Source organism: Oxyura jamaicensis, chromosome Z, assembly GCF_011077185.1.
Source record: "Oxyura jamaicensis isolate SHBP4307 breed ruddy duck chromosome Z, BPBGC_Ojam_1.0, whole genome shotgun sequence".
In the NCBI taxonomy this organism is placed as follows: domain Eukaryota; kingdom Metazoa; phylum Chordata; class Aves; order Anseriformes; family Anatidae; genus Oxyura; species Oxyura jamaicensis.
Window position 1 is genome coordinate 44,962,220 of NC_048926.1, and position 13,049 is coordinate 44,975,268.

Genomic DNA, 13,049 nt, shown 5'->3' on the forward strand with positions numbered 1-13,049 from the left:
GGAATTTTAACAGCAGAGGAAAGCTGTCTGATGAGATAAAAGCCAACCAGCTAAAAAGCTAAGTAAGGATGCTTCCCTCCCTTTGTTGCCCATCTTAAGGAGAGTTACAAGAGCATACCTAAGAGTAACGGAGACTCATCCTTGTAACATCAGTTGGGTTTTCATGTGCAATTCTGGCTCCAGCTAAGCCACTGAAGTCCAGCTAAGCCACTGAATGGGACCACTGGAGTGTAGTCAGAATGTTAGTGCCTGTTAGAAGAATTAAAGTTTAAAATTTAAAGTGCTTAAGGAGTTTAACCTATTTCTTATTTCCTGCTATTGGGAAGCTGTAATACTGTATTTATTACAGTAAAATAACAGACGTACCCTGCTGGGAAGAATCCTTATTAAGCACAAATATCTCTGCAGAAGAATCAAATGAAACATAATATTAATTAAATAAACACCTCGTGGTATAAACAAACCTTTATCTTCAAACATGACCCCGTTCAAGTTTGCCTTACACTCGCATCTTATATTCCTGCTGATCTAAAACGTTCCGAGGGCTGAGGTTCGTTAAGTATGTGAGGTCGCAGTGGGGTTACAGCGTGATTATTTTGCCGAAGCTCCAAAACCTGAAACGCGCCGTTCTCAGCCCTGGTTTTGTGATGGTCACATTCCTGCGGAACCAATGCAGTGCAGATAACTACAAGACTACATGTATATTTTTAAGACATTATCTTTTATTAGCAGTGTGTATTTTTGAACACTTTTCGCCAATATATGTGTGCCCGGAGCGTACTTTATTGTCTCAGCCATACGCTGCACCCCTGCCTCACAGAACCCCGAGCCCTCCTCCCCCACACCCGCCCCCTCCGCCCCCCTCTCGCGCGACACACACCAAACCTCGCGATGCCTTAGCGCCGCGGCCCCGCCAGCCTCGCTCTTCTCGCGAGATCGCCCCATCCCCTCACCCCCTCGCCCCCCTCCCCCCCCTCCTTCTCCCTCGGCCTGGCCGTGCCCCGCGGGGTGGCGCCGGGTCCCAAGATGGCCGCCGCGGCCCCGTTCCCCCCTGGGCGTCCTTGCGGGCGTCCCGCCGGGCTCCGGAGCGCTCCGCCGGGCCCGTCCTGCCCGGGGCGAAGCGGGCGGTGTCGGGCCCGCGGCCGCCCCCGGGGAGCGTGAGGCGCGGCCCCGCGGCCGGGATGTGCGAGGCGACCGCAGGTGAGGGTTGGCGGCCGGGGGCGTCCCGGGCGGGGGGTCGCTGAGGGGGGCTCGTGGGTGACGGGGGAGGCTCCGCGAGACGGTTATTTTTGTGACAAACGGCCGTGTCCTGGGCTTTTTATTTGTTATCTTTCTTTTGGAATAGGGGTAGTGTGTGTGTTAAGTGAACCCGAAACTCCCCGCTTCGTCATCTTATTGGAAGACAACGTTTATAGTAGCCTCCCGTGTTTAGCAATTTTTAGGACTTTTAGGAAAAGTCATGCCTTTGCTTCATAGCGTGTTGAATGTGCTTTGACGGTAGGTTGTCGGAGTGTAAAAGCTTCGCGCTTTACATTAAGTGGTTCAGCCTCAGTGTTTACAGAGCATTCGCAGTGATTTTGCTTGTTTTCTACAGGAATAGTTGGTACAGTGGGCTAGTGAGTGACAGCGGGCCGTTACGACACTTTGCATTTTCTCATGTGTGGTAATGGGATAGGTACAGGCAAGCATCTTAAATACCCTTTTTCCATAGATGGCAACTGTACTGCATCTATACTTGGAAGCCTCACTAGATAATTGTCTTCCTCTGTAAAGGTTTTACCCTACATAAATGATTGGTTTTTGGTTTTAAAAAAAAAAAAAAAAAAAAAAAAAAAACTAGTGAATCAGGCTAGTTAAAGAAGCTGTTCTTGCTTCAGCTGGAACAGTATTATTTTCTGGAATCTTGTAGCAGTGGAATCGTTAATACCATTATTTTGCCATTTTTCCCATTTTTGTTCTTGCTTACTAGGTTTGGAGTTTTGTATTTCAGAAGTTACTGTCCACTACCCTCTATTCTGATAAGCACCTGGAACTATAATTCTGTCAAGTCAGAAGTGGCTCATGAAACTGAAGTAAATGCCTTAGAAACAAAGGCATTGTCATCTTATAGCTTTAACCTGAGTGTCTTCAAATGCTACGTCACTGATATTACTGTGAAAGGAAGTAAAATCGGAAATAACTCTTTATTTCAAATTCTGTTTTGCATATTTAGCACTGAGCTAGATATCACTAGTTTCATATTTGAGTCTTGCTTCTCAGTGTTGAGAAATTGCACAAAGATTCAAATGCTAATGGGAGGAAGTCATATGCCCTCTCCCTTTTTTTTTTTTTTTTTGGCTTTAGGCATGTGTGTAAGACAGTACAAATACCTTAAACTTTAAGAGATTAATTGTATATGATTTGTTGAATATACTGTCTGTACATCAGCCTTTGCCTCAGAAAGATACACGTGAGTTTCAAATTTTGGGGAAGATCTTCGGGCATGACTGAAGGTATGTAGTGTCTTAGGTACAGGGCACAGGGTGTGGGGTGGAACTTCTCATCCCAAGCAAGGATGATGCAGGGGCAGCATGAGAGATCTGCAGAATCATGAATCTAATGGAGTGATCCCAGTTTATGATCTCAATAGTGTAAGAACTAGTGGGCCACTGGTTTAGGATGCAAGTCTCTCGCAGGTGAAACAGGCCAGACCTATGAATCTCCTAGTCAGAAGACACCAAATGTAAGAAATTTGCATGTGTTGAAAGGGGAATTAAGCTACTTGGAAGAGAGGTCCACTGTGGTTTATTAAACAGACACCTGGCCCAAGAAATCTCCATAGTTCTCCATATAATTTTAGAAGAGAGGCATTCTGTACACTTGTGATTTTTTTATTGTGACCTGAAAGTCAATTTATGTCCACTGCTAGTTACAGAATAGAGGGCCATGTGGATGTTTTTCTTTTCTTTCAGTATGTGCAATTTAATTAATTGAATGAAGTATACTTATCACTAATAAAGTGTAGAGAACAATTTTGTGAGTATGCACTTCCAGGAGCTTGGGGACTGGTGAGAACAACCTGTCTCCTCCGTCAGCTTTTTGCACTGGGGCATAAAAGTGGGGGAAGGTGGAGTTTCTTGCCTTCAGCACTTCCTCTTTTCTATTCCTTACTTCTGAAAATTAACTTGGTTGTATTTCTGTTTCTTTCATTTACTCAGCACTCAGATCACTTCTTTGCTGTACATTTGCAAAGAATTGGAGTGTGGAAGGGTGTATGTGTTGCCACTGACCGCACGTATGAAGTACAAATTGTTGCAAGATTCTCTGTCTTGCTCCTTCGCAAAAAAGGCTCACTGCCTGCTTCTGCTAATGACTTTCCCAGATGCAGCAAACTTATTCCAACAAATGAATAAGAAACAAAAGTTCTGAAATGAATTGTATTTGTCACTTTGTTTTTGGAAAGCTGAGCAGGGCAAGGCAAGAAGTTGTTTCCATAAACTCAAAGGCCTGCTTCCTCAGTTCAGATTTGAAAACCTTTTCATGCAATCATTAATTTACTAGGACTAGCTCTTTTGACCATAAAAAGTGAATGCTCTATCTTTTCTAATGAAGACACTCTGTTGGATATTCCCTTGTCAATACGACGTGGATTCTTTCAACTGATATACTGCTGTTCTTAGCTTTTTCTGTTAGCAGCATATATATACCATTTTCAAATTGCCTTTGTATATTAAATGTATGAGATAGCTGGAAATAAAGCAGATCAATCTTCTCTCTTGTTAGTGTTTGATATGCTGTATGAAGGCTGTAAGACTTTACAGAGACCATACAAAGGAACAGATTTTAACAGTTTAAGACCTGACAGCTACATAAGGAATTTGGTAAATAATTAGCTGCTTCAGTGAACAACATAAGCATATGCTAGGATACTACATGTTCTTACACTTAGTGTTGTTTCTAAACATAAGTTTGGTTTTTTAACCTAATGCTAGACTTTGTAATGAGAAATGTGATGTTTTCATACATTATTATATTTGTAAAACAACTTACTAAAGCTGCAGTACTAGATTCAGGTAGATAAGAAATGTATCTAATACAGAAGCTCCTTTTAACCAGATTACATGGACTGTTAATTAGACGCTAAATCTGCAGGCATCGGCCTATTAGTGTTTGTGTGAGCTGAATGAAGCCATCACAGAACAACATAATGTATCAGAGTTTGGCCTTTACAAAGGATATTTTTCATATAGATTTTCAGACATAAAACAGCAATGCTTTGGCAGACTGTAATATACCTAGCTCAGGGTTTTGTTCTAATCGATATCTAAACACTTATTCTACTGCTGCCATCAATAAAATCTTACATCTTAAGTTATATGCATTTTTTCAAACAAATTTGTATCTAACATTTAGATTAATATGACAAATGCAATACTTTGTGCTTTTGGCTAGTTTTTCATTATGTTTTTGTTCAGCTTTTTTTTTTTCCCCATAGATAGGTGGCATGTTGGAGAGAAATGCCTTGCACCTCATCCCGAAAATGGGAAACTTTGTGAAGGAACAATATCATCTATTGAAAAGGACAAAAATGGAAAATCATTTGCTATTGTTTCATTCCTGGAATCTGAAGAAAAGAAAATACTAGTATCTAAACTCTGTAGAGTTGAAGCTGGTAGAGGTCCCTGGAAAAGCGTAATATTTGATGATGATGATCTGGAAAAGCCTTATTTTCCTGACCGGAATCTTCTGTCTTCAGCAGTGGCTTTTAAGTTATCTGACAATGGCGATTTTATCCCATATACAATTAATAGATACCTACGTGATTATCAAAGGGAAGGAGCCCAGTTTCTGTATGGACACTATGTTAATAAAAGGGGATGTATTCTTGGAGATGATATGGGCCTTGGAAAGACAATACAGGTATTTATTTTATTCTTTATGACTACATTGAGACAAAAGATATATTTTTTTTGCAGTGTGTTATCTGTGAGGTGTAAATGATTCTTTTTTTATTTTTAAATTGACTTATTTAAGAAAAGCCCCCTCAGTGGAGTTTAATCTCCATTTCTTGGTGTGAAATTGGAGGAGGCAGGATGTGATAGTTCAGAACAGTACTTAGAGGCAGAAACCTTTGCTAATTTAAATCAGCCCCTAACAGGCCACAAAACTGGCATGTGACCACTTTTAGTGTAAGGCTGGGTAATTACAGTAGTTAAAATGTTAGTGTTTGTTTCATGTTGAATGTATTTTAAGGGTTGATACCTGCACATAATGAAAGTAATTTGCACAGGCGAATGCTAAAAGTACATACACCTTTTAACTGACTGTAGGTCTTAAAATGTCTTTTTTTTTTTTTCCTGGAAATTAATAATTTGACTGCACTGGGAACTGGAAGAAGAAGCCATGTTTACTCCCGTATCTGGGAAAAAGTGCTTAGATGTTCCATGTTACTTCTATCACTCTGTTGGAAGTACAGCTTCTGTTGGTGAAATGACCAATTATAGCTGGATTTTTCCATTATGCTGTGAATAGTGATTCAAATCGTTCATTTATTTTATTAAAATTAGGGTGGTTTTGTTTGCAACAATTCTCTTCAATCTGTCTGATTTTAATCTAGCACGTTGAATGCAATGGTGACTAGTCTTTGTCCCTCTCTCATTGCTCTCCCTCCACATGTGAAATGCCAGCTCATTCCCTCGCTGGCAAATGCTGTCTGTTGCGCTGCCACTTAGGAGAATGTCAGTTTCAGTGTGCAGAAGCTTGTTCTGTAGCGAAGCATTTAGAGAAATGAGTAAACTCAATTGGCAAAACTTGTCTGGATAGGGCGTTTATAGGTGTATCATGGATGAGCAGAGGTGCTACTGATCTGTTTGTTAATGCAGTTATTAAAACTAAACTGGATCCATTTACTTTGTGCTTCACCTGATCTTGGCCACATCTCTTGTCCATGGCAGCTTAAGAACCAAGTAGTTATGCAAGAATTGCAAGTATCGAGTTGTCTTCCTTCTATTTCTTTTATTTCTTGAACATCGTAGCTGATACTGTGATGATCAGGTCATACCGAGCATACATTGACTGTGTTCCTTTGTAGAATTTGGATGTGATGTTATGCCTTCTAATCACAGTGTCAAGTTTACGTAAGAAAGTAATGCGTAAAATATTCTTCAAAAATACACCTTACTAAAACACAGTGTTTATGCTCTTCTAATGCAGTGTTGGAAAGCAGTTTGGAAGATAAGAATTAAAAGATGAGTTCACTTGTTTAGTACAGATTACTATGTATGAAAGAATAAATACTAATTAAACTTGATCAAGTACCAGATAACTGACTTAGTGTTACGGAAAGTTCTGCTTTTGTATATCAGTTGTCTGGGTCTTACCATTTCTAAATTATAGGATGATATCTGAGATAGACTTTTCTGTAAGATTTTTGCATTTTAATGTTCTTTCTACTTCTGTTTTTTGCTTAAATTGGCTTGAGTGCATAGCTCTCTTTTCAAGTTGAAATGGAAACAAGTGCAATAATGTTTTTAAGATGACTGCAGTAATTTAAAGTTTTCTATCAAAGCCTTTAGATCGCTTCCTGCATTATCTGAAAGAGCCACAGGTTTCTCAGCAGAGTTGCTCTTTTACAGCCTTTGCTATTGTTAAAAATGTGTGATGCATAATTCTTCTGAAACTAGAGGATCTGGAAGGCACATGCAGATTTTGTTGGTAGAATTTTATTCTTATTCTTGACAGGATTTAAAAAGATAGTAAAGTCAAACAACATGTGCAAGCTTGCCTCTTAGCCTCGGTATATATGAAATATTATGCATCCAATTACTTTTTCCATATATCTTTTTCCCATCTAGTCCTATATGTGATGGGTTTCCCTGTGTTGTTCTCATCTAACTCTACCCTTTTCAGATACTTTTCAACCAACTCTTGTGCTCTTGGCTGGCTCTCCCCCCTCATCACTGGAGAGAGAAAGCTTTGGATACTTTTTTTTTTTCCTTTTTTGAAATCAACAGCTGACATCTTTACCTCTGCCTTGCTATGAGCAGCTGTGAAACAGCTGCAAAAGTCCTAGCTGTTCTGAGTAAAGGGAGCCCAGTGAACTTTCAAAAGAAGGGCACCTCTCTGATAATACATTGGTTCTTGCTGCTGCTTAGCTCCATGGATGCCATTTGTCCCAAGTGGGTGTTACAGATTTAAATGTTCTTGCCAGATACCAGAAACCTCTTCCTTTTGCAGAAGTAGGGTTGGAGTACGGTTACCAAGTATCTCTTCCTTCTCTCCTCATTCAACACTCATGTGCCCCTGGTGTCCAGGAAAACTGCAAGAGTTGAGACATTTCTACTTAAAACATTAAAGAGCAAAATAGAGCAATTAATAAATCTATAAATGCCCTTGTGAATTCAGGATTCTCCAAGAGGAGTGGTTCCCATTTTAAAAACTGAGATTGATTTAAAATAAATATGTAAATATTATAGTATATATAAAAATACTAAATCCCATCCAGGATTTTGTCTGAAATGTTTATTTTCAGTTGAACTTGTTCATTTTCTGATTGTATTTTTTTTTTACATAATTGCTGAGAATTGTTTTCTTTCTCAAGGTAATTTCATTTCTGGCTGCAGTGTTGCACAAGAAGGGAACACGTGAAGATATTGAAAATAATATGCCAGAATTTTTACGGAGGACAATGAAAAAAGAATCAAAGTATAGTCCTAAGAAGGTACATCTTTTAATGATAAACTTTTAAGGATTTTGATAAAAGGCAATAGTTTTTTTTGTTGTTGTGTGCTTGCTTTAGGAGTTCACGTATGTTCGTTTTCAATGTTTAGTTAATTTGGTAGGTTAGGGGTTCATGGCCTTTCTGGATGTGTCAGGGAAGCCTTCAGTTTTCCAGATTGTCACAGTGCATTGTCTAACGGTTACCTAGTCTGTTAATGCTGTCAGTGTGTACTAGTGCAAAACATTTGCAAGTATCTGGGTGCGATCTGTGGCTAGAGTACTTTAAAAAGTCTGTGTCAGTGAGCAGAACATAATAATTCTGTGTGATTGTGTTCCTAAACTACAATGAATGTAGTATGTATATGAGTGGATATGTTAATAGGACTTTTAATTATTTAAGACTAATGCATGTATTTGGAAAACTTAATACTGATATTCTTGTGACCTTGCCTGTTGCCTTGAATGACTATTGTAATGTCATAAGTAAGGCTGATTGATCATGTACATAATCAAATACTGTTACAGCAAATAGGGATATACCTAACTATTCTGTGTGAATGAGAGAAATAGGACGTTTGTCATCTTACCCGTCAGAGGATCCATGCAATTTCTGTTGTTCAGTGCTTATGCTATTGAAATGATTGGTATATTTGACTAGCAGAACGATCAATATTACGATAGCTTTGTGAACAATGGTTATGGGTTCATTGAGAAATTCAGGCAAGCAGGAAGAGGTGAAGGGATAGCACGTAATCTGAGAAGACCAGGGTGCTTCTGACTGGCTACAGGACAAGAAGAATTCTATTCTAGGGGCAATTAAGTATTGGAACAGGTCACAGAGAGATGTCCAAGCCTTGAGTGTCTTAAATTTTTTTTTTTTTTTGATGCTGTTTTAATCATGTATTGACCAGAATTATGGATTGGAGGAAGCTGCTTAACTTCTTCATTCTTCCGTTTTTAGCATCTGTAAAACATTAAATGGTGTATGGATACAGATGCTATAACAAAGCAGTGTGATATAATACCACGTCTCACTGCAGTTGATTGAGTATAATTTGAATAAATACCAGTACTACTTTGGCTATTTTTTGTAGCATTACAGTGATTTTTTTTCTGTAGTACTTACACACACAGTAAATTTACTACTTTTGAATTTATATTGACTGTTCAGATATTTTCTATATTGTGCTTTGAAGTGACAGAATTAAACAGCTCAAACTAAAAAGTAGTAAAATAAATTTCAATAATTTGACATTCTTTAGTGAGAAAGTTCTGTGCTGAAGATTTTCAGTAATACTATAACAGCTATTTGTTTTCAGCCTTTCCTCATAGTGGCCCCTCTTTCAGTGCTGTACAACTGGAAGGATGAGTTAGACACGTGGGGGTACTTCAAAGTCTCCATCTTACATGGCAGTAAGAAGGATGATGACTTGAGCCGCATCAAGCAGGGGAAATGTGAAGTTGCCCTTACAACTTACGAGACACTTCGCTTGTATTTAGATGAACTTAACAGGTACTGATTTTTATGCATTTTTCTACACATGCAGCTTTAAATGTCTGTTTTATTCTGTGTTATTCCTTGAAAGTACATATTTTTTCTGTGTGATGTATTTACTGTTAAATCCAATGACTCATTACATGGAAGAAGTGATTCCCATTTAAATGTGGTCAGAGAGTTTACCCTATACTATCTTTGTAATAGGATGCTTGGGAGAAGTGTTTGAATAGTTTTCATAAAACTAGTCTTTGCTGTTTAACCCATTCACAAAGTGTTCTCTAACAACTGCAGGAATTGCCTTCCTGAAACAGTGGTAGATAAAGATATGCAGAAGATATTTCTATGTTTCAATACAGTTTTAGGAAAAAGAGTTGCGGAATTTTTTAGCAAATGTTCACAAGGTATTTTCCTTCTTACTTGTATTTTTCACCTCCTTGATGAAATGCCTGAGTTGTAAAAACTTAAATATATGAGGGGGGAGTATATGGGTGACCAGTTTTAAATACACAGTCAAGTTAGCTGAATCAAAGTCTTTACGAGATTAGATCATATTAGAAGTCCTACTTAGTTTGCCTCCTGGCTGCTAGTGTTTTAAAATGAGGAGTTTTGCCTTTCCCTTTGTTATATTTGGAAGTACTTAGCTTTTCACCTGAAGTGGTCCTCTTTCTCTGTTTCATCTTGGAAGTAGGGTACAAGCTGCATGAACAGCTCTCTGTTAGTAGTAGCAGCCTGCCCTTAGCAGCTAGTGTTGTTTGTCAGTGGCTTTGCAGACCTTCTCATGCCAGGTGATGGGAAAGACCCAGGGCCCCAGTGTCCTGCTGTACTGGACAGCCATCACTAAAACAATCTGATCTCCAAATCTGTCTGTGTGCAGGGCTGAAAAAGAAGTGCAGACAGGAGAAGACTAAAGGAGTTATGCTAGCAGTACCCTCTGTTCTTCCTGTTATCTTTCTGAGGAATTCTTCACACTTGGAGATTAAATAGCCAATGGCCAGGAAGTAGGTGCATGTGCACAGCCCATGTCAGCACAGCAGTTCCCATGTGTGAATAAGTACATGGCTTTAGTGTATGGATTTACCAAACCATTTCTGCAGAACGTGACTATATGGGCTTGATATTCTTTTGACACTGAGAGGTGCCATGCTTTGCTAGAATGATGGTTTGGCCTCAGACTGGTTCTAAGTAATTATTATTAAGGATGGCTTGACAAGATTTTGTTCTCAAATGCTCTAGCTGACTTTCAGGCTTTTGTAATAAAGAGATCAGCTGTGAAAGCTCATCATAGCTAATTTCATATCCTTGAATTTAGCCAAGCTTTTTTAGATTGGGTATATAGAAGTTCTGTTAAGAGAAAGAAGGAATACATAGACTCCATTCTTCATGTAAATTAAGTTATTAGCAGACTTTAGGAATGTAAGAAACTTGGATATGAGTATTTAGTAGTATTTACAATATAATTTTCACAGTAGTCATGTAAAATGCATAAGACCTTCTCAGGAAAAAGATTTTATATCAATCTACTTCAGCTTTATGCTGCTTCAAATAACAAAGAATTTGTTGGAAATGTTAATTTATATATATAAAACAATCTTATAAAACTATTAAATTTATTCCTAGGGAGGACTTGATTTGAAACATATATCACAGTATACAGTTCATTTTGCCTCCAAATTTTACACTTAAACTGGTTGCAAAGTATCATTCAGTCCCAGCTTCTGCAGTTACATGCCTCTTGGTCTCAAAGTCATGAAATTCTAAGACACCTCTGCCATATTGGTTTTGTATAGATATTGAAGAAGTTGTGTGATGCTTTCATTTAGGAAACTGCAATTAAAAATGCTTTGAGTCTATTACAGTGGGTAGTTTCTTGGGGAGGAAAAAATGAAGCATACCTATCATGGTTCAGAAGCTCACAGTAAGATATTTATTCAGTTTTTCTAAATCTTCTTAATGAGTGGAATTAGTTCTGGTAAGATGTGCTGATTGATAGTGCTGGCAAGATGTGCTGCAGTTGATTGTTCCAGAGATGGAAAGCTTTCTTCACAGAAAATGTTTGATACAGCTGACATTGGTTTATCTGTTTGTCTAAGTATTTTAGCTGTTATACTTAACTATGGCAATTGAATTTACTGAACAAACAGAATATGAGGAAACTGCTTTGTATAACACGATATAAAATACAAAAAAAAAATACATATTTTTAGGCTATAATTATCAAGGCTATGTCAATTCTTATGTGTATGTGGAATGATGGGATACATAGATTCAGTTAAGACAGTGTTTCTTCTGCTCTTCTGCAGCGTAGAGTGGTCTGCTGTCATAGTGGATGAAGCACATAGAATCAAGAATCCAAAGGCTCAAATAACTCAAACCATGAAGTCCTTAAAATGCAGTGTTCGCATAGGCCTTACTGGAACAATTCTTCAAAACAATATGAAGGAACTTTGGTGTGTTATGGACTGGTAAATACCTTTTTTTTTTTATGGCAAAACACCTGTATATCTTGACTATGCAGTGGGATTGGGATAGAGCTGGATTTGGACTCAACTCTGACAAGACAAGAAAGTACAGTGTATTTGTGAGAATGTAAATATTTTTCCATATATGAATTTGAAGTAAACTCTTGCTAGATCCACTAGTTATATGCATTTTGCAGGAATTTAATAGATTTGGAGTTCCTCTTAACCGTCCTTAGTGGGTGATGAGGCACTGGAACAGGTTGCCCAGAGAAGTTGTGGATGTCCCATTGCTGGAGGTATTCAAGGGCAGGTTAGATGAGGCCCTGAGCAACCTGATCTAGTGGGTGGCATCTCTGCCTATGGCAAGGAGGTTGGAACTAGATGATCTTTGAGGTCCCTTCCAATCCAAGTAATTCTATGATTCATTATATTCTGTGCTTCCTTCTTTGAGGAATTTGGGAAGCATTTAGTTTTTTTTTCACTTATCTTTCTTTTCTAAGGACACTTTTTTTTTTTTTGCTCTTCTCTCTTCCACACAGTAGGTTGAAAATGATTACACAGCTTTGAATGACATCATGCCTTTGTTTTGTCTAATATGTGCAGGTCATTCTGACATACTTGGAAGTTGAAAGTAATAATATTTTGCTGCTTTTCAGAATGAACGAGTGCAAATTTTACAATGCAATGGTCTTGTCCAAGGAAACTTCTGAGGGAGATGTGGAAATCCTAGATATAAATCCAAACGTAGAAGCGTTACTGGGGATACTTTATAAAGGAAGAACAAGGGAAATGTTCTTTAAGTTTTAGGGAATCCAGCTTGAAGTGAAATGTCAGGAAAGAAATTCTTTAACGCTAAGCTTAGTGTTGCATCTGGTCCATTAAAACTATGCTGATGTTGTTGATGGGTTGTTCCAATATATAGTGCTGCCAATGATTACTAAATTCATGTTCTTGTTGGGTTTCTTGAAATTTTATTCAGTAAGTTGTAATATCTATATAGTCTGTTTTTAATAAAAACAGTAAAAATTGAAAATGTGACAGTCTAGTTTCCTGTTTAAGCTCCTAATCAGGAGCAGCCTTGGAGTTCAGAGTTTCTGTATGCTTGTGACTTCTCTTGGCCTGCTGAGCTGTAGATTTCTGGAGACGGCATGCCTTTTCCTAAGGGGAATCTCTTTAAAATTTGAGGATCACAATAAGTAAATGGGGAAAAAAAAAAAAGTGTCCAGAAGTAGTGTATGTTTCTATTTATATACACCACTTCTATTCATTTCCTTACTGGTTGCTAATTTAACATCTCTTGCTGTTAGCCAAAAACAATTTAGGGTATGCTTTTTTAATCAGTGGAAGGGGATAGGCAGTCCTGGTGTAAAGAAAACACTGCTGTTCCTTCAAGA

At 38.3% G+C, this 13,049-nt stretch overlaps 1 protein-coding gene across 4 annotated transcripts in view; it reads left to right on the forward strand.

The window, feature by feature from the left end:
• The first annotated feature begins 1,007 nt into the window (after window positions 1–1,007).
• ERCC6L2 (ERCC excision repair 6 like 2) overlaps window positions 1,008–13,049 on the forward strand; it is a 55,259-nt gene continuing 43,217 nt past the window's right edge. For 2 of the 4 annotated variants that reach the window (XM_035309341.1, XM_035309344.1), the window contains exons 1-5: window positions 1,008–1,200; window positions 4,475–4,899; window positions 7,580–7,699; window positions 9,018–9,211; window positions 11,497–11,658. In XM_035309341.1, coding sequence (XP_035165232.1) covers window positions 1,182–1,200; window positions 4,475–4,899; window positions 7,580–7,699; window positions 9,018–9,211; window positions 11,497–11,658 — 920 coding nt within the window. In that variant the 5' untranslated portion in view covers window positions 1,008–1,181. Of the gene's footprint in view, window positions 1,201–4,474; window positions 4,900–7,579; window positions 7,700–9,017; window positions 9,212–9,487; window positions 9,598–11,496; window positions 11,659–13,049 lie in introns of those variants that run through there. The other 2 variants (XM_035309343.1, XM_035309342.1) reach the window with 2 other exon arrangements.